Source organism: Leopardus geoffroyi, chromosome E1 (genome assembly GCF_018350155.1).
Source record: "Leopardus geoffroyi isolate Oge1 chromosome E1, O.geoffroyi_Oge1_pat1.0, whole genome shotgun sequence".
NCBI classification, from domain to species: domain Eukaryota; kingdom Metazoa; phylum Chordata; class Mammalia; order Carnivora; family Felidae; genus Leopardus; species Leopardus geoffroyi.
In genome coordinates this window covers 38,812,389-38,836,160 of record NC_059330.1, presented here as the reverse complement: position 1 = coordinate 38,836,160, position 23,772 = coordinate 38,812,389, and the positions used below count along the sequence as shown (strand labels likewise).

General features: G+C 49.8%; 2 protein-coding genes across 5 annotated transcripts; both read left to right on the top strand.

Annotated features, from left to right (window-relative positions):
- The first annotated feature begins 1,315 nt into the window (after window positions 1-1,315).
- ORMDL3 (ORMDL sphingolipid biosynthesis regulator 3) lies at window positions 1,316-7,916 on the top strand. 4 transcript variants are annotated; one of them, XM_045488713.1, is made up of 5 exons: window positions 1,350-1,469; window positions 1,942-2,020; window positions 4,779-4,978; window positions 5,698-5,849; window positions 6,270-7,916. In XM_045488713.1, the coding sequence occupies exons 3-5, from the start codon at window positions 4,805-4,807 to the stop codon at window positions 6,403-6,405; spliced, it is 462 nt and encodes a 153-aa protein (XP_045344669.1). In that variant the 5' UTR covers window positions 1,350-1,469; window positions 1,942-2,020; window positions 4,779-4,804; the 3' UTR covers window positions 6,406-7,916. The 4 variants fall into 4 exon arrangements, with proteins under 4 accessions (XP_045344665.1, XP_045344666.1, XP_045344669.1 ...); XM_045488709.1 differs by lacking the exon at window positions 1,942-2,020 and having other exon boundaries at window positions 1,316-1,469; XM_045488710.1 differs by lacking the exon at window positions 1,942-2,020 and having other exon boundaries at window positions 1,328-1,469; window positions 4,784-4,978.
- A 114-nt stretch (window positions 7,917-8,030) lies between these two features.
- On the top strand, window positions 8,031-20,858 carry GSDMB (gasdermin B). The gene is given in 10 exon segments (XM_045487238.1): window positions 8,031-9,728; window positions 10,975-11,223; window positions 14,075-14,212; window positions 14,215-14,245; window positions 15,866-15,908; window positions 15,910-16,105; window positions 19,461-19,567; window positions 19,569-19,641; window positions 20,027-20,101; window positions 20,540-20,858. Coding segments are annotated over 9 exon segments (1,038 nt in total). The 5' UTR covers window positions 8,031-9,728; window positions 10,975-10,988; the 3' UTR covers window positions 20,680-20,858.
- The last annotated feature ends 2,914 nt before the right edge of the window (window positions 20,859-23,772 follow it).

The following is a 23,772-nucleotide window of genomic DNA, read 5'->3' as shown; positions in this document are numbered from 1 at the left end:
TTAGGTCTTGGGATGAGTGCTCTTTGGTCATTGGCCCTGGAAATATTTGAGAAGATTCCTGTTCTTCTGCTCCAAGTGGTTCAGATATCCACCTGCTTCCTGCCCACTAGGTGCCTCTGGGGGCCCCCTCCAACTTGTGAAGGCTGTTTCCTGGCAGTCTCCTGGGGAAGGGTAGGTGAGGTCTGAGAGAAGTGCTCCCCAGCCTCCCTGTCCTTTCTGTCCCCTCACATTTATTTCAGGTGTGTTTACAGCCCACCAGGCTGGCATGTCATGGTGTCATCTGATCCTGCTATTCCAGCCCTGCCATACGGAGTGGACTTAGAAGCTGGGCGGGGGCAATGAAAACCACTTAAACCAGCCCCTTTTGGTGGCATGAAGAGTGGGACTGACCCAGGAGACCTGGGAAGCCATTTAGTTCAACTTCCTACAGAATAGCTTCCTACCATGCAACAGGTGCTTTACATACATTCTTTTGAATTTCACAGGTGTAGAATTGAAGATGAAGACAAGTTATTTGCTCGGGGTCACACTGCTGGTAAAGGTGTGCCTATGTTATGCTGGCCTGGAAATAAAATCTGTGCCCTTGCCTTTGGGGCATGCAGCTGTGAAACCTGCTGCCCAGAGGTGGAGCCTCCCACCCAAAGCCACACAAGCTGACCTGGGACTGGAATTAAGGCTCCTAACTATTCATCAAGGAGTCTTCCCAAGAGGTCCTCTTCTGAGGCTTCACATGGGGAGGCCAAGAATGTGGCCTGGCCCATGCCAGCCTGGCTCAAGTTAAATGAAGAGTAACCAGTCTCTGGACAAATGCTGCCCATTGGCTACATTATCTGCCCTCTGGACTCTGATCTTAACCAACATAGTGAGAAGCCAGCTTCCAGGAAGACCTGGCAGGGCAACGGGCCTGCTAGTCTGTTTCCCTTGAAGCTAATCTGCGGCCAGGGCCAAGCCAGTTAGGTGTTAAGTGGAAAAACACTGACGTGGGGTCAAAATCTCTGGGCTCTGGTCTATGCTGGGACCCAGTAGGGACCTATGGCAACTTAAAACTCTGAATTTCCTGATCTCAAAACCAAGCAAGAGTAAACCGCACTTGGAGGCGCTGACGCAAAAGCGGGAATTGTTACACCCCAAAGCAATACCACCCTCTGATGTTAGTTTCCCGGGCTACTGAAAACGTCTGGCCCAGCAGCCCCAGCGAGGCCAAGACTGCAGCAGAGGCAGAAAACTACAAGTCCCAGGAGGCACCGGTCCCCCACCCCGCACGCAGGCAGGCTGAGAAACTACAACTCCCAGGAAGCACTGGGTGGGACGGCGCTGGGCGGTGACGTCGCGGGGGCCGGCGCGGGGCGCTGATTCGGCCCGAGCTGCCAGCGGGGTGTCTGCCGCCGCGGGTTGTTACAGCTGCTGGAGCAGCAGCGGCCCCCGCCCCCGGGCACCCCTCCTGGGCCCTCGACCGCCCGCCCTGTGCGGTGAGTCCCGGCGAGTGGCTTCGCGGTGGCCGAACCAGAAGCTTCCTCTTGGGGCTAGAGGCAGGGTGGGAAAGAAAGTGGGGGCTGCTGGGGAGGCGCCCGGGGCTGAAGGGGACCCGGGCAGGGTGAGCGGAGGTGGAGGGGGTGCATCAGCCGAGGGGGTGCATTAATCGAAGGGATGCCCACAGGGGAAAGTGGGGGCAGGAGACCCGGTCTGGGCCGTCGTGGGGGAGTGCTTCGGCTGGAGGAGGGGGGCGGGGAGAGGCTGGGCTTCGGGGATAAATTGGCCGCCTCCAGGGCTGGGTGAACGCGTGGAGGTGGGGGTGGGGCTCCGGACCGGGCTGGGCTTGAAGTGCGGGGTCCTAGGCTGGGGAGCCGAGCGGGAGGCCCCTCTTCGGCTTGAGTCCCGCTCGGATAATCCCAACAATAGCGAAGACTCCACCTCCTCTTTTTCACCCTCTTCCCCTGCTAGTGGGGGTTCGCCCCGGTACTTGCCGTCTTTCCATTTCCACCGTCCTCCCCAGTCCGGGAGGCTGGGCCAGAGCTGAGAGGTGAGCGACTGTGGCCCCGCGGATTGGGCGGTGGGGAGAATGAAAATGGCATTGTGGAGGATGCCAGGGACCCCATTGTTGGGGTCCAGGTTGTGGGTTTGGATGTTTTGTGCTCTTCATCTAGAAGGCAAAAGATTTGCTGCTTAAGGGGCTGCCCTTACTTGGGGGAAAGAGTGGGAAGCGCGCACCTGGCAGCTGTGCTGGGGCGCACTGTGGCCTGGGCTTAGGTGCCAGACTGGGACAGGGATATTTGTGTGTGGAGCCAAGGGGGGAAGGGAGGGAAGGAGTAGAAAACAGCTACCAGCAAGAGAGTAGTTAACAGAACAGAGTTGCTGCAGGCTTTGGTTTGAGACGGGTTATGAAACCACATCAGGCACTGCCACGGCAGCCACCTGCCAGCTAGGGCGGCCAGAACTTTTCAGCCTCAGCTGCTGTAGACTTACTTTACTGGGTTCTTCTCCCTATTTTTCCCCTTCTGGGTGAGGGGCAATTGTTTTTTGTTTTTTGTTTTTGTTTTTTTACTCATGGAAGTGATACGTACCCTTAGTCACACAAACCTCTTAAGAGTGTTTTCCTGGCTGCCAATCTTTTTCTTAGTTTCTTGATTTCTCCTGTCTTTTTGAGGGTCTTCTGGGATTTCTGCTGTCAGGGGAGCTAGTGTTCAGTCTTCAGGAAGACACTTCCAAGGGTATCAGTTTAGGTCCTAGGTCTCGGCCCCTCCTGGACTCATCAGGCTTCATTGGATGCCCTAGTTCAGCCAGAAAGGAGTGTAGGATGATCTGGAATTCAGCAAGGCCCGTGGTATTGCTGGATAAAATACGGGGGGACAGCTACAGGTCTCTGTACTGCCACACCTTTATAGGTCTAGGTTAGGAAGAAGGGGGAGGGGCAAGCAGTTTCTGGTCTGACTTGGGGAACTCTGCCTCTCTCCTTACTAGTAAGTCCTTCAGAGGCCTCACTTCCTAGCCAGCTCCCCACCGTCCCAGGCTTTTGCGTAGTGGTAGGTGTAGTAGGTGTCCCAAGAGCCATGTTAGGGTAACTGAAGCTCCAAGTCCCTGGGAACGTAAACAACTGATTTAGTCTCGGTTTTCTAGTTCCTTGGGTTTCTGTTAGGCCCAATTATCCAGCCTAATGGGCTGAGCTGATGGGCCTCAGGAGCATTACTTCCAGGATGCACCCTGGGACATCTCACGCATGTTTGCATGTCGGGAGAGAGTGTTGTGGGTCACATTTCCCTTGAGGTCTCTTAGCTTGGGGCTCTCTGAGAAGAGGAAACTTGTTCTCATTATTCTGGAAGTAAGGAACTGATCCTTGAGAATCCTGGCTCCCACACGGCTTGGCTGTGATCCTTGCCAGAGATAGATAGCAACCGACTCTGAGGGGATTTGTTGCAGCAGGGTGAAGGAGGCGGCCTTCTGGGCACTTCCAGGATACCTCCATCTGGGAGCCCTTTCTGCATCCCCTGGGAAGATGGGGTTGTTACCATGGTGATGACCTTAGGGTCTTTACCAGGCAGGACCTCCCCTCACCTAGGGAGGTGAGCCAGTAGAAAGGCACAGTCTGTTCCCACCTCTTGCTGGTTACAGGGCCCTTAAGGATTTGGAACAGCTGAGCTCTAGACAAGGGGGCTGCTCATTCCCCTCTTTATGTGCATCCAGGAATGCAGCTGGCTTGCATTGTTTCTTGGGCATCAAGGGCAGCCCTCCTGGTTCCTCCTGCTGCAGGGCTGTGCCATTGGAACTGGGCAAGGGGGAGCATGGTGGTAACTTACACCTGGAAACAGGGGCTTGGAAAAGAGGCTGAGGTGAGGATGGGTGGGGTGGAGAGGAAAGGGGCAGGAGAGAGGCCCCAGGTGTAGTTTTGTGCCCTTGGACAGGGTGTGTTGATGTGGGTTTCAGCTGCCTGTTGGAACTGTAGATGTTGGCCACGTTCTCTATCTTCACCTCTCCTGTGTTGGGGAAAAGGGCCCTGGTGGTTTGGCAGCAGAGTGGGCGGCATCACAAGGGTTAGCTTGAGTGGCTGCCAAATGGACAAAACATCTTGCATGGGTTGTTTTGTGTCACCAAGAAGGAGGCCTCCAAGTCTGGGTAGAGGTTGTCCCTCGCCTGTTGTTTTCTCTTTCCTTCCTCCCACCCCCGCAACTTACCTGTCTTCCTGGATCAGGGTTGGGAGAGACCCAGGATTGGATAATTAGAGGAGATGGGTAGAAGCAGTGACCCCCAAATATTTCATTCACTGCTGCCTGTTCTCACCCCACCGCCTTTTGTTAATTTTAACAGTGGTGGAAACACGGGTAGGAGATGCCCCTTATCAGGCCCTCGGCAAGACGGTCCAGCAGGGGTTATATTGAGTGATTCTGAGGGGACAGGCCTCTTCTCCCCTCCCCCGAGCTTGGTGGGAAAAGGGTCCTCATCAGAATGCTCTGGAGGATGAGATTGGGGAACAGGCAATGGTTTCTTTGCTCTGGGCTGGATATCTCTTGATGACCTATCCACCGAGGCAGTCCTGGTGCCTTGAGGGGCTCTGTCCCAATTGGACAATGTGTAGGGCAGCCTGGTGTTTATCCCATCCCGGCAGTGGGAAACCAATGGAGCTAAGTCCACGCGGACTTTCTTTGTCCTCTTTGCTTGAGAATCAAAGCAGCAGAACTGCGTGGAGTTCTTGGGGAAAGCAGTGCCTCCCTCCCTGTGGGATTTGGATGGGGTGAGGGGGCAGGGAAAGTGGTGTGACCTGTCTCACCTGTGCTGCTTGTTTGCAGAGCAGCGGCAGGAGAGGGGCAGCAGGATGAATGTGGGCACGGCACACAGTGAGGTGAACCCGAACACGCGGGTGATGAACAGCCGCGGCATCTGGCTGTCCTACGTGCTGGCCATCGGGCTTCTCCATGTCGTGCTGCTCAGCATCCCCTTTGTGAGCGTCCCTGTTGTCTGGACCCTCACCAACCTCATCCATAATATGGTGAGGGCCTGCCTGCTGCCCGTCCCGATCATGTGGGCTGCTCTTTGGTGGGGCGGAGGAGTAGGAGGAGCCCCCCAAACATGGGCCAGATGTCAGGGTGACACGCTGACAACATTTGTCACCCAAGCCTGGACCCAGCTCTCGTCTCTGCTTTGTCCCCACTTCTGGGTTCCAGCCACGTGTACTCTGATAAGAGGACTAAAATTTGCAGATTTGTCCACACCTTCAGGATGTGGACCTGGAGGGAGGCCCGCTGGGAACTGAACTGAGGGCTCCAGAGAGTCCCCAGGACCCAGGCGCCCAGCCTGGCACAGAAATGCCCCTCTCCCAAGTCTGGATCCCCAGCCATCTTCCAGTCTGGTCCCTCTGCTCCCTCAGCTCCTGCCTGCTAGCTTGTACTCTTTGGTAGGCAAGCAGGGGCCGTCATCTCATCCCCGCCCAGCTGGCACAGGGAAGCTACCACTGGGCCAGACGGGCATTTCTGCAGCTGAGTTCTCTCCATGCCTTATCCTCATGCCAGGCTGTCCTCTCACCTGGTGGGCTCCCTTCTTCTCCTGTCAGGCTCCCAGCTGCCCCATCCTGACCTCCAGCCCACATCCCTCCGCCCCTCAGAGGGAGGCTCCACATAACCCAGAGCACAGTTCTTTGACTGGGGTGGTGGAGCTGAGCTGGAGGGCCTTTTGCCTTTTGTGTTCTCTAATGAAGTCCCCTTCCTCCAGGGCATGTACATCTTCCTGCACACGGTGAAGGGGACACCCTTCGAGACTCCGGACCAGGGCAAGGCGAGGTTGCTAACTCACTGGGAGCAGATGGACTATGGGGTCCAGTTCACAGCGTCTCGGAAATTCTTAACCATCACGCCCATCGTGCTGTGAGTGCCTTGGGTGGAGGAGGACGCCAGCAGGCAGGCCAAGGCCTGGGGAACCCTGGGCCCTGCCAGGCTTAAACCCGTCCCCAGCTCTGGCTTTTGGCATGGGCATGAGCAGAGGCAGGGAAGTTGGAGCATCCCCGGCTCTTCTGCTGGGCTTAGGCCTTGTGCCTCCCTGGCCCTGTGTTTCACCAAATGGGCCTTCCTTCCTGCCAGTGACATAAGCCCACAGACCTGGGATAAAGCAAGGGGACTGGGTCGGGAGGGACCTCTAGCTGGGGAGATCTTGCCACCCTACTTCTGTTCTGGGGGTCTTTCCCATAACTCCACACCTGTTGGGGATCTGCCACTCCCCACCCAGGAGTGAGGGAGGAAGGGTCCTCCAAACAGAGTCTTACGCTTCTTCCCAACCTTCCCACCCAGGTACTTCCTCACCAGCTTCTACACCAAGTATGACCAGATCCATTTCATCCTCAACACTGTGTCCTTGATGAGTGTGCTTATCCCCAAGCTGCCCCAGCTCCATGGAGTCCGGATTTTTGGAATCAATAAGTACTGAGGGTGCCGCCCCTTCCCCTGCCTGGGATGGTAGGGGAGGGGTAGAGGCCTGTGCTGTGAAGCTGAAGACAGAAGGAGCCTCTGGATCCTGTTAGAGATGGGGGTCGAGCCTCCGGGCCCTAGTTTCCCCTTCCAATTTCCCTGGTAGCCGACTTGACGTAGCTTGTAGTGGGGTTCAGGTGGGCCCCCCAGGTCTCTGACCCTTTCTGATTTTTTTTGATCTTTTCCTTTTGCCTTTTGGATAGAGACTCCGTGGGGGCAGTCATGGGACGGGCTGGGCTCCCAACCTGTGAGGCTGGGACAGGAAAAACCCCCTGCTCACTTGCTCATCCTCAGACTGCTAAAGCACTTTAACCCCTGCAAGAGGAGCAGGGGGGACGGTACAGCTTCTAGATTGGTTCACTTTAATTCTTAAGTTTTTAGGATGACACTCAGTGTGTGCTCATATGTGTAAAAGCAAGTGCACGACGATGCCTCATCCCTCTGGGTAGAGAACTGCCTGTTGCAAGTCTCATGCTTTTGGCAGCTCCCCTACAGCCCACCCGGGGCACTGGATGGGAGCGGGGAGGGTAAGGAGAGGGATGGTGGGGCTGTGTGTGGATGGCCTGGTCTCAGAGGCGAGGGGGCCATGGCCACTCTCATCTTGGGCCTGGTGGAGGTGGGGAGGATGATTTGGGGGGCGGGGATGGGGACAGTGAATTGAGACTTGGAGGAAGGGGCCGTGTAGCCACAGAGATTGGTATAAGGGAGGAGTGTGGGGATAGAAGCCAGACTCAGCCTCATCCTTTGGGAAGTGGTCAGGCTCGGAGAGTTAATTTCCCCAGGCATGGTGGTGATAATGTGAAGGGAGGCCGCGGGGTCGGAGGTGGGGGTTACAGCTCCGGGGTTAGTGTGAGGAATGGAGAGGGATGGAAGAGGCCCATGAGTCATCGTTAGCACGTTAGCACATGTCCGCTTTGACACTGCCCTGTGCAGGGGTGTGAGGGGTGTGGGGAAACCGGGACAAATGATGAATGGTGGGGCCCTTCTGCAGCCTTCACCTCGTCGCCTCCTCATGCAGACTGGAGCTGGACGGGGCCTCTTGTGTGTACATGTGGGGCTATGGGGCCACCCCCAAATGGGGTGGGTGGGCCACAGAATGGTCCCTGCTTGAGCAGGGTAGTAGAAGGAGCCAGGAGTGACCTGCGGGCACTGTCTCCTCAGCCTGAGGGCGGGAGATGGGCAGGAGCCTGAGTGTGGGCTAGAGAGGAGCCGCCTTTTTCCCCTCCCCAATCTGACCAGGGTCTGTGTTACTTTTGAAAAGGTGTGGGTGCCCGTGCCCCCTTCCAGGGCCCTGAGGGAGGAGGGGAGGACATTGGTCCTGTTTCCTGCCTCCTGGCCCCCCTACCCCCCACCCCATGTATCATAGGGAACTTTCACCTCGAAATCTTTCTAAGCAACGTGTGAATAGGATTTTTACTCCCTTTGTACAGTATTCTGAGAAACGCAAATAAAGGACAATGTGTTCCTGTTTCCCCTGAGTCTGGCCTCTGCTTCCTGGAGGGCCCTGGGGGAGGGGGCAGGGGTTTGGGCAGCAGTTCCTGCTGAGGGCAGTGTGAGGGGCTCTGGGGCTGCTGGTCTTCCTGCTGCTCCCAGGGGAGAGAGCGGGAGAGAGCCTGAGGGGCTGATGGGAACTGGCAGAGGCAGCAGCAGAATCCTGCTCTGTGACCTGGCCTGGCGGTTCATCTGTCAGAACTTCTACCTCTGGTCTCCGTGGGCTGGCTGAGTGATGGCTTGTACGTGGCCTGGAAGGGGGTCAGTTGGGCAATGACTTCATAAATGAAGGCGGAGTCCCGAGGGGTGCCCAGCCCTTTCCTCAGAATGCCTTTCCCAGCTCTCACTTCTCTCCCCCTAGTGCTCTTTCCCTGGGAGGGCTGCATTTCCTCCTGGCGTCTCTGTCTTTGGAGGAATCTTCATGCTTCCTCCCTTCTGCCGTGAGCATGAGTGGGAGAGGAAGAGGTAGCCCCCCAGGACATATTTAGGCTCCTGGGGCCAGGAAAGGGGAGGAGTCCTGTAGTGGAGGAACTCTGATCTTTGAGGTTCTGGACCGCTCAGCGTGAGCTGTGGCAGTGTTACGTGCTATTCCTAGGACAGGTGCAAAGTCCCAGGTAGATGGGAGGAGCTGCCTCAGGCAGGCTGGGCTTCTCTCTGGCTCTGGGCCAGCGTCACAGTGTGTTTGGAGTGGGTGTTGGGAAGAGTGCAGGGTCTTTGCCCACGTCTGCTGAGTGAGGCCCACACAGTGCTGGGAGGAGCAGTACACCTCCCTGGGCCCAGTCCTGGGGGTGGGGGTGCCCTGGGAGCTTCCATGGACCTGCAGGAGTATAGTCAGGGTGAGGGGCTGGGGCACATCAACAACAACCAGCGTTCAAATCCTGCTCTGCCACTTACTAGACTTGTGGCCTTGCCAAGTTACTTCTCTGAGCTTCAGTTTCTTCCTCTGTTGTAGAAGGATAATAGGCATTAGGGCTGTTGTAGGATTAGCACAACACCTGGTATAGTAAATACTGAACACGTGATAGCCACATTAGTATCATTACTGTCGTTAACTACCACCATAATTTCTTTAATGTTGTTTTGGAACTGAGGGATAAGGGGGCCAGGAGACGGGCCAGGCTCGCTCCGGTGGTTTATCTCTGAGGACTGAGGGGTGGGGGCCAGAGGCCTCTCTCTGGAGAAGGAGGTGGGTGGAGAGGACAGGTGGAGGCGTCTCCCTGAGAGGGCTATGTGGGAGCATGTGTGGGGAGGAAGGCTGAGTCCTCCTTGCTGGCCAGCCTGTTCCCCACAGATGTTGGCTGCTGTAGCTCTCAGTCTTCAGCCTTGCCCACCGCAGCATGGCAGCATGGTAGCTGTTTCCAGCTCTATCGCTCTCTTCATACCCCTGACACAACCATAGCCGTTGCCTGCTGGCACTTGGATTGCATGGTCCAGTATGCCTCCTGCACCATTCTCTGGCCCCAGACTCACCTAGAATACATACCAGGTAAAGATTATCTATTTATCTTTCTTTCTTTCTTTCTTTCTTTCTATCTATCTATCTATCTATCTATCTATCTATCTATCTATCTATCTATCTATCTTACCTATCTTACCTCTGGCCTTATCTGCCTCCAGCGCAGCCATAATGTGGCTTATCTACAGGCCTGAGAGATGGGGCACCTAGCCCTACCCAGCTTTCCAGTTCTTTCAGTTCCCTTCTTAGGGCTTCCTGAGACATGGTGGCCAGGACCTGTGCAGAGCTCTTACAGAGGGGATTCTCACAACCTCCATTCCTCGTGAGCAGCTGAGGTGAGTGGCCCCCAAGATAGGCCTGTGGGCCCTGGGCACTGCCTTTCCAGGCAGCCAGAAGAATTCCCAGGCTGAGACTGAGCTCAGAGCTGGCCACCATGATGGGGGCAGGGAAGGAGAAGGGAGCATGGGTGAGCAGATGCCTGGGCCAGCCAGAAGGGACTTAGGGGAAGGTAGCCAGATGTAGGGTAGGGAAGTGGAGACCAGAAGGCTTGTGAGGGGAGTCCTGGCCCCAGGAGGAAAACAGATGAGCCTGAAGAAAGGGAAACATCTCAAGAGGAAGGAGTTGCAGAGTGATTGATGGAAGGGGAGAGGGAGAAGGATTTGGAGGTAAGAGTGCGGGAAGGGTCTGGTGTGGTGGGGACAAAGAGCTGCTGCTCAGTAGGAAAAGGGAAGGACCAGCTGTATCAGGTTGGATTTGGTAATGAGCCTTTGGAGGGTCCTGCAGGGGAGCTGGGCGGGGGGGGGGTGCAGGGGCCAACTGTAGACCAGGAGAGGGTGAAGGGGAAAGTGGGTGGGGGAGAGGCCCCAGGTAGAGTTTTGGGATTCATTTTATTTTTCCAAGAGTAAGGGGACCTTTCAGATGGTGACCAGTAACTGAGGAGACAGGACCTGGGGGTGGAGGGCTATCCAGGGCATCTACCCCCAAGCCACTCTTGCATTCCATCCTTTCTCTTTCGTTTTCTTCTGAGGCAGAGTTATCACTATCTCATTGGGAAATGGTTGGTAGGAGTACCCATCCCACTACCTTGCAGAACACAGCAAGGGAGGGAGGCCCAGGAGTCAGAGCCAAGGGAAGAAGTAATCATGGGGGTTGGTAATGTGAGGTCTGGCAGCCATGCCTCTTATCTTTTCCTGGGTCCTCTGTTCATCAACACTGTGGGGGTCTGGCTGGAAGATGGTGGGCCTGCCTTCCTACCCCTCAGGCCCTTCTGAGCAAAGGGGCAACTCTGCTGTGGGAGAAAACAGACCTCACTCTTACTTTCCTTTTGGGATAAACACTGTTCCATCTTTCTTCCAGAAGGGTTCTATGAAGGACAGAGGAGAATCTAGCATTCGTGATGGTTACCCTCCTTAGTGTATAGTGACCACCTCACATTCTAGAAACAGGGAAGTCAAATAATTCCAAGTCCTGATTGTTCTAGAACCTTTGGATCTTCATTGACCCCAGGCTGCCAAAGGGAGATTTAAAAACCTGAACCAATATCTCCCTTCCCCAAACTGAAACTGGCTTCTTTGTCTCCAGTTGGTCCAGGCACAATGTCCAGCCTATTTGAGGAAATCACGAGTTGTGGTCCAAGAGATGGAGCTGGAGGGGATATGATTGCTGTCAGAAGCATCCTTGACTCTGACAGATTTCACTGCTTCTCCCTGGTGAGTGGGAGGAGAAATTTCCGGAGATGCCAGTACCACAGGACAGACCTCACCCTAGAGGACATAGTGGAGAGAGAGGAGGGTGAAGTGCTGTTTGATAAGCTGGATTCTGGGCTCCAAGGTCAGTATGAGGGGGTAAGAGATGGCCAGCCAGGAGACTTCACCCACTCCTGCTCTATCACACTGTCAACTTCCCATTGCCATCAACCACGTCAGCCAGTCAACAAAGAACTTGTATGTACTAGAATTTGTTTACATATGTCCACATACCTCAGTTTAAGAAATGCACAAAAGATGTTAACTGGAATTTAAATGAAAACTTGAAAAAAAAAATGCACACAAGAGCTGCATGGGGAGAAAGAACAGGGTAAGTGAAAATTTATTTTTATTGAAAATTATTCCTAAATTGTCTTCCTTTCCCATGTTTTCTTTTTGTAAATAATTCACTTTTAAGTTAGCTAAGGTCTTTTGATGTGTTTGTATGTTTATCATTTAGATGGATAAATAAACGGAGGCAGTTTGCTTAGTGGTTAGGAAAGGACACAGGCCTAAGAGCTGAGGGCACCTCGTTTCTAAGCCTGGCTCTGCCACTCACCAGCTGGGCGGCCTCTGGACAAGTTGCCTTCTCTCTCTCTAAGTCTGTTTCCTCAGCTGTCAACTTGACAAGAATGTTACAAGACTCAAATGATATAAATTAGGTCATTTATGACAGTGGTTGTGCAGAAGGAGCATTCAGTCAAAGTTCAGCCCCATCATTCTGCTGGCGGCTGTTATCCCTCGTGTCCCTTGGAGATCAGACTGGATGGGTGAGCAGAACTCCCTAAAGGCTTGAGGGATTTCTAGAGGTGTCTATTCCATTCCCCTGCCTCCCAACTCAGACTTTTGGGTTGCAGAAGCACCAGGGTAAATGTTGCTGAACCCTCACCTGGAGACTTATTTCAGTGTCTCAGACCTCAGGGTAAGGACTTTTACAGCTCAGACATCTTTGCTACAGCCCATCTGGATCTCATTAAGAAAAGAATGCAAACAGTACCACTGTATAGTTTTAGAGCACCTGCTATGTGCCAGGCATAGCCGTTATGTGACCAAGAGCAGCGTCCAGATTACTTGGGCCTTTCCACAAGTGGTTTCATTAAGTGAGCAAGGGGCTTCAGGAAAATTTCAGATGATCATTTTTCAAAGACTGAGTCAATTCTCTGAAAAGTAAATTGCTAAGAGCCAATTTACTAAAAGCTAGTCTCCAAAAACCAGTTTGCCAGATGACCAGTTCACTGAAAACAGAAAAAAACTTTAGACTAGGACTAGGGTGTTTTGCCATGATATTACTCCCCAGGGACAGGGGGAAAAGCGTTAAGTACAGAAAAAAAATTGACAAGTTAACTTCCTTTAAGGGAAAGTCTGTCTGTTTGCATAAACAAATCAGGGACAGAGGTGAAACCAAACTTTGAAAAAAATCCTTAAGAATGAAGTGGATGGGTAATTTGAATTGATTTTTAGCAACTTGGCCTGCTTCCTTCTCAAATAGACTATTTTTTAATTATATGGTGCTGATGGTGTGGTTAAGGTGGCATAGGTTTTTGTTTTGTTTTGTTTTGTTTTCCATTAACTAAAGTCCATATACTTTATTCTGATTATCTTGGTTCTTACCTAATATCCTTTCTCTGTTCCAAGATCTCATTCAGGATACCACATTACCTTTAGTTGTTGTATCTCCTGAGGCTTCTCTTGGCTCTGACAGTTTCTCAGACTTTCCTTATTTTTGATGATCTTGACAGCTTTGACGAGTACTGGTCAGGCATATTATAGGATGCTTCTCTATTGGAATTTGCTTGACTTTTTTTCCTCATGGTTAGACTGAAGTAATGGGTTTTGGAGAGGAAGACCATCGAGGTAAAGTACTATTCTCACTGCATCATATCAAGGGTATGTGCTATCAACATGACTTATCACTGTTAATGTTGACCTTGGTCACCTGGCTGAGGTGGTGTTTGTCAAGTTTCTCTACTGTAAAGTTAGCACGTCCCTCCCACCCCCCATATATTGCACTGTTTTTGTGCTTAAGGCTTGATTTTTCTTTTGTCCTAGATAAAGTACATGTACACTTTTACATTGCTCAAGAAACAAATGGATCCTAGAATGTTAGTGTAACCCATACAGGACTGATTTGAGGCACCATTTCCGGTTCTGTCACGTTTCCGTCAGTTACAAAATGTGTTTGTCTCTGGAGATCCAGCCCTGCCCGACCCCCTAAACCTGGCTGTATGAGTTCCTCCTCGTCTGTAGGTTCACATTTGGGAGGTCTGAGAGAAAGGCAGTCAGCTGGCAGCTTCTCCACACATGCTCCGCTAACCCCGGCACAGCAGCTGACTAGGAATCAAGGCCCTTATGAAAGTGGCTGATCAGTCTGGGCAGAGTCCACACGGATAGGCGGTGGTCCAGGATTGTTTCACTTTACACCTGCGTGGTTCATACAAACACTGGAGACTGAAGTCTGCTTAATTTTTATTTCTCAATTGGCAAGAGCTCCTAATTCTTTAGCTTTACTTTTCCTTGGCTCATTTCAGCCTCTCAGATAGTTAAATAGGACTAGCTCACATTTATTGAGCATTTAGTATGTGTGCAAGGCATTTTGCTAAGTGCCTAACTGCATTTTTTATTTAATTTCTTCAAGCACAGGAAGTAGGTACTATCAATATTCTCCTTCCATGAATAAAGAGACAGATTCAAAGAGGTTAAGTGACTTATCTAAGGTCATTTGGTAAGAAGGTGGCAGAATAGGTGCAAACCTGGGATTATGTGACCCTTGTGGTGACTCCTGATGAGCACAGCATTTCCTGGGAGCCACAGCTGGAGGATCTCTGCAGAAGGGAAGGGGATTGTAGAGGGGGAGCCCAGGATGGGGCTGCTCCGGGGAGAATTTTCTGCAGAGAGATCTTTTGGGTCAGCCTCAGTATGACCTTTACCCTTTCCAGGCCAAAAGGCTGAGTTCCAAGTTCTGGATGTGGTAGACTCAAAAGGAATGTTGATAGTGAAATTATCCAAAGAAATAATAATTGCAGGGACCTTCCACAGATCCCACAAGCAGAGAATCAAGACATTGGAGACCTGGATACCCAGCAGTATCTGGATTCCCTTGAGAACAGGTGAGGCTGGAGATGGGCAGCAGTGGGGAGTGAGAGGGGGAGATGCCCCTTTTGAGCACTAAGAGCATCTGAGATGGAGGTGCCCCGGCCAGTGCAGTCCCTCACGCCCAATTCCCATCACTTCCCAAGCCCGTTCCTTACTCAAGCGTGGCCTCCTCTTCCCCCTTCAGAAAGCCTTCTCATTCTTCATGCATCAGCCTCCAGGAAACCCTCCAACACCCCCAGCTCACTTGCTTCCCTGCTACCCTCCAGGGTGATTGATTCTTCTGGCTTGGACCCAAACCTGCTGGTTCCAAGAGGCCACTTTCTGCTCTCCTATGAGTTGCCAAGATCTGTGTTTTGTGCTGTTTTGCTCTGCCTTGTGGCAAGCCATGCCCCTGTTCCTCAGTGGACTAGGAATAGCTTGTGACCGCAACAGCTTTTACTAACCTCTCTGTGTTTATCCACAGCACACAGTAGGTGCTCACTAAGAGAGTCAAAGTGAAGCACAGTGAAATCACAGCACCCCTGTAGAACATTTCCTGCACAGAAAGTGCCACAACTCCACCCCATCAGGGGGGCACTAACCAACTACCACAGAGTTTCTGATGGTTGAGGGCATGGTGCTTCCAAGGGACTTACAGGGACATCACCAGCCTTCTCCCTCAGCGGGCATTTTATTGTTGGTGTGGGTGTTTTCTCCCCTAGCTGAAATTGTTGGAGAGTGTGGAGCAGCTTAGTGGAGGGGACTCAACCTTTCTCCTGGCCTAGCCCTCCTTGAGTGAAATGCCTTTTGTTTTTCCTTTTTAGTTAAAAAGTGAAAGGCTTCCACTGAAATTTTACTGGTCCTTTGAACTACCCCTCCCTACCATAGTGTTGCTGGGGAGGGGTCTTTGGAGTTTTTCAAAGGGAGCTCAATTTTTTCTAGAATGCCTGTTGTTTCTAGTATGAGGCCCTGTGGTGTGTACATATAGAGTGGGGTTGGGGAGGGTATTAGATAGGTGGAGGGAGGTCAGCAGAGGCAAGGATGTAGGTCTTCCTTGAGGGTTGTTTGCAAATACCAGAAGTTCCATAGGCTATTTTTAGTCACAAAATACATTTCCTCATGGAATCAGAGATGCCTTCTGGAGCCCAAGGCTGTGAACAATGTGGCCAGGTCCCAGGGTCAGTATGAGGAACTGGAACCCCAACTCCCGAGAACTGGGTGTGATGATCTGGGAAGATGCCTGTCTCAGTGCCATGGGAAGGGCTCATGCTTTGGACTCCTACCGACTAGGATTTGAATTTCAACTCTACACTCATTAGCTGTGTGACCTTGGACCATTCACAACCTGTCTCTAGGCCTTAGTTTCCTCATGAAAATGGGTGCAATTCTGCCTACACCATAAGTTTGTGGTGAAGAAATGCCATGTGAAGTATCTCATGGTGCTGGCACATTGTAGCCTTCCACAGATGCTAGTGAGTTCTCTTCCCACTTCCCACTTCCTTGCTCCCACAGTGGGTAAAGTGACTATGATGGGGTGCCATGTTCTTTGGTTTTCCAGCCCCAGAGACCCTTCATCTCAAATAGGAACTAGCTGATGGAGAGGGAGAAATGTCACTCCTGGGAGCCTGAGCTCTATTCTCCTCTATTCCCTCCAGTGAGTTGAAGAGAAAATTACCTACTTTGTTGCAATCAATCTGGAGAAATGAGAGCAGACCTCTATCTGGTGACAGAGACTCTGGAGACAGCAAGGAAGGAAACCCTGAAAACTGAATGGCAGTGTATGTTGCGGAGCTGGATGGGAGGCAGGGTCTGTGAGAGAACCAGCCTTGGCCCACCCATGGTAAGTCAGGGAGATACCAGCCCAGATGTCAGGCTCTTCAGCTCTCCTTCCAGACCTCCCTGAGCAGTCTCAACTGCTTCCTGGCCTTCTTATGACTTCTCATCTTGCCCCAAGAAAGTGCCTGTGGCATTGCTAAGTCCATCCCGTCACTCTCTAGTAATGCCCTGTTTTTATTTGCTTCTTAGCATTTCTCGTGGTTCATAATTACATGGGGATTTTTTGCTTATTCACTGTCTGCCTCCCTTTCCAAGATACAGGAGGGCAAGAGCCACAGTGCCTGGAATAAAAAGGTCCTCAATAAACATTTATTGACTCAACAGTGAAAGCAACATGAGTTTGGGGGTCAGATGTGGGTTCTTATTTCAGCTCTGCTACTGGTTTAGCTGTGAAACTGGCTTACCTACTGATCCTCTTTGAGCCTCAGTTCTCTCATCTGTAAAATGGGGATTGTTTGGGAGATCAAGCAAGGTAACTATGTAAAGCACCTAGGGATTAACCAATGTGAACTCCTTTTCCTAGCACCAAAGGTCAGTAACCAACCCCCTAAAGCAGGTTCTGAGCTATTGAGTAAAGCAGCTCATCTTTCCCAACATGGAGAGAATGAGTAAGCAAGGCCTGATGGGGGCAGACTGAGTGCAGGTAGGTTCAGCTAGACTCTGTGTCAGCCTGGAGGGGCCCTGGTGAGCTCGAAGGTGGGGGGAAATTCCAAGGAAGGGGTGGAGGGTTCAGGGCTGGGAAGAAGGACTGAAGCTCCTTGTGCAGACACCCAGGTTTTGCCCCATCATAACGCTAATCCTTCCCTAGCTAGAGGTGTTAAGTCTTATCTCTTTCTGAGCTTGGTTTTTTTTTTTGTTTGTTTGTTTGTTTGTTTGTTTTTGTTTTGGTGAGGGGCAGGGTATGAGAATGGGGAAAGATATGAAAGAGGAACTTATAGAGAAAGAACTTGTCTTTCTGATAACTGGTTTTCTCACTCTCTCTGGCACTAGCTATTTGTTTCTTGGGTAACACAAAATCCTTTCCAGAAAGAGAATGGCTTTTAGGCCTTCTGTTCATCATTCCAAAAAGGGCAAGGATAGTATTTTTTAAAAGAAGGTAACAAATGGCCCAGAATTATAGGGTTATCAGGGTTGAGAATGGAATAGGATGCACCCAGGGGTAGGGACCATGGTGTGAGCAGGAAAAAATCCTGCCTATTGGAGAAGCAGAGTGGATTGCATATTGGCCTAGGGTTTCCAGACTCTGACAACTTTGGCCTGCTTTGTGCAGGTTGGTGTGCTGGATCCTGGGGTCCCAGCCCTTACTGAAACCTGGGAAGCATAATTGCATTGCATGTCCAGTTCTCACATGGTAGCACTGGCTGTGAAAGGAGCACTGGAACTAGGAGTAGGAGGGTCTCAGGGTCTAGTGGCTCTGCCACTCATGGCTCTGTAGCCTCTGGAGCCATGGTTATCCTGATGTTAGCATGACTAGAAGATCCCTGTGATTCTGAACGTTGCTTCCTCTGGAATTTCATAGTCTTCCTCTGGGTCCCAGAAAGGTTGTACTGCCTAAGAAGACTTGGGAAGGGATAGAAAGAGGTCTAGATGTGGTAGAAAATCCAGAAACTCCCAGAAGTTGTAGAAGTGGGTTTTTCAACCCTGGCAAGGTCTTGCTAGCTCAAGAGTAAATCTCTGTCATGTAAAGTGCTACACCTGGGTGGCTCAGTTGGCTAAGCGTCCAACTTTGGCTCAGGTCACAATCTCACAGCCCATGGGTTTGAGCCCTGCATTGGGTTCTGTGCTGAGAGCTCAGAGCCTGGAGCCTGCTTCGAATTCTGTGTCTCCCCCTCTCTCTCCCCCTCCCCTGCTTGCGCTCTGTCTCTTTCTCTCAAAAATAAGCATTAAAAAAACAATAAAGTGCCATAACAGGGCCATCTGGGTGGCTCAGTTGGTTAAACATCTGACTCTTAATTTTGGTTCAGGTCATGATTTCATGGTTTGTGAGACTGAGCTCTGTGTTGGGCTCTGTGCTGAGTGTGTGGCATGCTTGGGATTCTCTTTCTCCCTCTCTCTGCCTCTCCCCCTGCTCACACGTGCTCTCTCAAATAATTAATTAATTAATTAATTAATTAAACAAACAAATAAACTGCCATAACAGAGGAGGCAGGAGGTAGATTCCAGTCCCTGCTCTGACCCACATTTGCTGAGTGACTGAGGACCTGTTGTACCCTCTCTGGGGTTCCGTTTCTTCTTCACTTATCTAGGCGTAATCCTATGGTTGTCTGTATCTGAGGATGTAGGAAGGTGTTTGCGTATATAGTGCTTTGTCGTTTACATGAAATGATAAGGATACAGTCCCCCTGGCATGGGCAGTGAGGGCTCAGGGTCCAGGAATGAAAACTCCCACCATTGGGAAAAGAATGTCCAGAGAGGGCTGGAGGTGACCTGAAGACTCTCTGAAATTACTCTTCCCTTCTTTTCAGAGGAAGATGGTTCATCTTGCTTAAGTAAGGATTGGAGCTAGCTGTGTTCAGTGTAGCTGCACACTCACCCTTGAGCCTCCTGGCTTCAAGGACTTCAGCTCAGGTGGGAGAGCCTAGTATATGTGTATGGTGGAGGAGTTGGGGAGAGAAGAGTAGGGCAGTGCCCAAAGCAGTCTTCAACTTTAGTCTGGAGGTTGTATCCGTCTCCTTAAACACAGTGGTTCTCATTGATTATATGTAGACATCACCTGGGGGAACTTTAAAACTAGTGATGCCTGAGTCCCACCTCCAAAAATTCTGATTTAAGTTATCTGGGGATGTGGCCTGGGCATCAGGATTTTTAATCGCTCCCCAGATAATTCTCATGCACAAAGTTGAGAACCACTGCTCTAACTTTGTCTAAATCCTCACTACTACTAGCGTGGTCCAGAGACTGCACTTTGAATGGCAAGGACTAAGTAAGTTTTGATTTATTGGAGGTGGAAAAGAATTTGGGATTGGTACTCAACTGGGGTTGAGCTGGGAAGGTGAAGGTGAGGTTGGCAGGAGGCAATGATGATGGATGTCTGGGAAGAAGGGTGCTTTACTTTAACTGGAAAAGATTAGAAGGGAAGCAATAGAGAAGTGGTCTCATGAAGAATGGGGTCGACAGAGGCCTTGGTAATAATGGAGCTTGTTGGCTGGGTAGGTCGGGTTCTTAACTGCTGCCTCTACAGGGAAATCCTTGAGTTTGGAGGACTTCAGAAACATGAAGGAGAAGGTGCAGGACATGCTGAGAGGCCTCTAGGATCTGACTGACTGTGCTAAGCTGCCTCAGTAAGCACCTCAACAAGGAGGGGCAGCGACAGAATCTAGAACAAAGAGTAAGGGACCCAGGAAAGAATTGGAGCAGAGAGAGGGAGGAACCAGCAGGAAGGGCAGTTACCGTACTGAAGACAGTCTGCTATAGTGGGACTGGCACTCATCTCCCCCATCTCCTGGCCCTCGGTGTCTGAGGCCCTGATCTCTGGTGACCTGGAGGGTCCAGCAGATCCTCTTGTAAGTAGCCTTTTTAATGCTTTTTAATGCTGCTGGGATCTTGGTAAAAACACATACAGAATCTATTCTGAATGTCCTGGATGCCTTGATTGGTGAGGAGGGATTTGGAAGTATGCTGGTGTGGAGGAAATGTGGAGCAAAGGGGTCTGTGGGGGTTCAAATCCTGGGAGGAAGGTGACATACATTGCCTTTTACATTTCATGAAGGATAGACTTTCACACTTTAGGAACTAGTCATTTTCCCCAGGCCAGGGGTTGGGGGATGCCTCCTCTACCCGCCTGACAAGCTTCCCTGCAAGCTAAGAGGGAAGAAAGATTCACCACAAGAGCCCATTTGGAATAACTCTTATCTATCATTGCCAGGGGCTCTCTGGAACCTCCTTCTGATGTTTGTCCCAGGTCTAATGAAATACTGAAGCCCTGTCCCACTCTGTGCTTCTCTGCCAGCAACCCTCTTGACCCTCTTTTTTGCCCCCAGAGATATCTTAGGAGGAGCATCTTGTGGCTGAGGCCCTGGAAAAGGGGATCCTGTCCTTGTTGAAAGACCAGATAAGACACCCTGGACTGAGGGCTAGGGTCATAGTAGAAGTGAATGCCTGTGTTCTCAAGGGACTCAGAAGTCCCAGGGTACAGTCCTTCCTACTTCGTAGTTCTCTGTCAGTTTACATCCATTCAGCTGGTTTGTGGCAATTCCCTGGAACACATGGTTTCCAGGACAACTCAGGCTTAATAGGCTCTGTTGCTAGCCCATGGGTAAGAGAGGGGGGTGGAAAACTGTTAGTCTCAGGATGGCAGTGCCAACACTGATTAGCAGTGCCTGTCACTGTGTTGAGAAAGAATGAGGCTCTCCAGGCCCCGCAGGAAAAAGTGCCATTATGGATTATTACATCTGCCATGGCCCAGGATTAAGAAGTGTGGTGAAATATTTGCCATTTCTGGTATGTTTCCTTGTTCCTAGCTTTTATAGTCTGGTGTGTTTCCTTCTCGGTGGAGTCTGTCCTGGAGCAGAACTGGGGTGAGCAGCCCCACGATGTGGGCTGTGACCCTGATGCAAGATTTCTCTGTGCCCTCCGTGTTGCTGTCTCCGTCCTGCTGCAGCTGGGTGAGAAGCCTATCTTAGTGTCTTCCTAACTATGTTAGCTCTTGAACCATCTGGATGCTCCCCTCCCAGACCATCCTCTCCCCCTGCACCCCCAATCACTAGAACAATGTCTTTATAACAAACAGCTGACTTTTCTTTGATAGATCCCATTCCCTTCATGATAATGCCCCCAAATCAGCGTACATTATATGCATGGACTTTTCTAAGAGTGGCAGATTGATCATATTAATTTTCTCTCCTTGAAATCTCACTAAATAAAGTACTAGAAAAGATGTAAACCCACAATGATAAAGAGAACAAGGCAGCAGATAAGAGATTCTGACACATCTTTGGAAACTAGCAGGTTACTAAAGGAGTTTAAGCCGGGAGGTGTGGGCCTGAGATGTGCTGGAAGTGTAGGAGGAGACTGCTCTTCTCTCATCTTTTTTCTTTTTTTCAACGTTTATTTATTTTTGGGACAGAGAGAGACAGAGCATGAATGGGGGAGGGGCAGAGAGAGAGGGAGACACAGAATCGGAAACAGGCTCCAGGCTCTGAGCCATCAGCCCAGAGCTTGACGCGGGGCTCAAACTCACGGACCGCGAGATCGTGACCTGGCTGAAGTCGGCTGCTTAACCGACTGAGCCACCCAGGCGCCCCTGCTCTTCTCTCATCTCGAGGCTTTTCTCTTTAATATTTTTAAGACAAGGTAATTAAAAGTAAAAGAAATATGTGCTTGTAAAGCATTTCAAATATTTCTCAAAGTTGAAGGCGATCTCCCCTTCTTTCTCTAATATAACCACTGTTAACATTTTGGGGTATGTTAACAGTCTTCCTATGAAACAGTGTTTAAAATGGTAATTTAGGAGCTTATGGTGGCTCATTCAGTTAAGTGTCCAACTCTTGATTTTGGTTCAGGTTGTGATCTCATGGTTTGTGGGTTCGAGCCCTACATCGGGCTCTGCACTGACAGTGTGGAGTCTGCTTGGGATTCTCTCTCTCCTTCTCTCTCTCTGCCCCTACCCCACTCATGGGCATGCTCCCTCTCTTAAAATAAATAAATAAACCTCAAAATATGGTAATTTAAACATGAAACTGGGATGATATAACAAATTTGTTTTCTATTTTTTGCACTAGAGTTGTTTTTTCTTTTAAATTTGTAAAAATATCATATGCAACAAGAATTCTTGTAGATGCTGTTGGGAGTGTAGATTGGTCAACCACTTTAGAAAACTGACATATCTACTAAACACAAGCCTATGAGCTGGCGACTCCACTTTCTAGGCACGTACCCAAGAGAAATGAGTGCATGTCTTCACCAAAAGACATACATTTCAAAAACATTAGCATAAGAGCCCCAAGCTGAAAACTACTCAAATGTCCAATAACTTTAGGATGGATATGTATACTGTGCCATATTTATGCAATAAGAGAGAACAAATTACTGCTATACATAACAGTATGCATGACTTTCACAGACAATGCTGAGCAAATGAAGTCAGACACAAAAGAACATATTTATATTTGGGTCCTCTGAGAAGCAGGTGCCAAACTAGAATTAGACATGCCAAAGTCTTTTTAAGGGAAGAGCCTGTGAAGAATAAAGGGAGAGGAATGGCAAGTCTTCAGTGCAGGTTTAAAACCTGTGAAGGGAGAGAAGGAGGGAAGAATCGAGTAGGAAGAGTCTCAGAATGCAGGGCAGTTTTGAGAGTCTCAGTCAAGTTGACTTCAGCAAAGGTTGTCTACTGGAGTAGCCCCCATCAGGCAGAAATGGCCAGGCTCCAGTATCCCTACCATGCTCAGCCTTTGGCTGGAAGCAGCCCAGGGGAGCTTGATCTCAGGAGGTAGATCTACAGGGCAGCAGCTAGAGATTGTTAGTCAACTCTGCTTCTTGAAGCAGGTTCTCCTAAAGACAAATCTGAGTGGCATCCTCCATGGCCACCACAATACTGTATGATTCCATTTATATGAGGCTCAAGAGCAGGGAATGCTTAATCAATGGTTGTTGAACTCAAAATAGTGCTTATCTTAGTGGGAATGGTCTTAACTGGAAAGAGGCATGAGGGAATCTCCTGGGGTGCTGGAAATATATAAAGATTCATTGAGCTAACATTTAAGATCAGTATATTTCACTGTATTATACATCAATAAAAAAAAAAGTTGGGGCGCCTGGGTGGCTCAGTCGGTTAAGTGGCCATCTTCGGCTCAGGTCATGATTTCGTGGTCCGTGAGTTCGAGCCCCACATCGGGCTCTGTGCTGACAGCTCAGAGCCTGGAGCCTGTTTCGGATTCTGTGTCTCCCTCTCTCTGACCCTCCCTTGTTCATGCTCTGCCTCTCTCTGTCTCAAAAATAAATAAACATTAAAAAAAAAATTAAAAGAAAAAAGTTGTTTTTTTTTTTAAGTACATAGTGTATAATTCCATGTAAATGAAGTGAAAACTGGATGATGGTGGTAGAAGTCCAAATAGTGGGAGCAGTATTGGATAGGAAGGGGCATGAAGGAATCTTCTGAGGCATTGGAAATATTTTATATCTTGATTGGGATAGTGTTTATGTGGATGTTTACCTGTGTAGACATTATTAAGCTATACATTTAAGATCTGGGCACTTTAAGTTTTTTTTTTTTTTTTTTTTTTTTTTTTTTAACTCCACTTTAAGTATTTTTTTTAACTACAATAAAAATTTTTATTTTAAAAACATAATATATACACATGAACATACTTGAACAGAATACAAAAAAGTTAAATAAAAATTTCTTCTCAAATTCTTTTACCTTATAAACCTAGTCCCACTTTCTTGAGACAACCACTGTTTGAGTTTTTGTTACTATTACAACTAAAAATGATATTCTTATATTTGTTCTTGATTTATTAACTTTAGATAGTATTTATTGACTTCCCAGTACTACGGATGAATATTGAACAAGAAATACAAAGTAGGAAGAATATTATAAAAAAATTAAAGGTACCTATTAAAGTGTTTAATAAAAGGTGACAGGGTGGTCCCCTCTTACCTCCAGCATTTTCCCCTTTCCTCTTCCTTAAATTCTGATTCCAGCCACACTAAACTATTGGCCTTTTATTTAAATGTGCCATCTACTTGTACAATCACATGCTATTTTTTAATTTTTTAAAGATTTTTT

Bases quoted from the DNA above. Each gene is read 5' to 3' on its own strand.
- ORMDL3 (XM_045488709.1), top strand. From the start codon at position 4,805: ATGAATGTGGGCACGGCACACAGTGAGGTGAACCCGAACACGCGGGTG. The intron at 4,979-5,697 runs GTGAGGGCCTGC...CCCTTCCTCCAG, and splicing joins CCAACCTCATCCATAATATG to GGCATGTACATCTTCCTGCA. The intron at 5,850-6,269 runs GTGAGTGCCTTG...CTTCCCACCCAG, and splicing joins ACCATCACGCCCATCGTGCT to GTACTTCCTCACCAGCTTCT.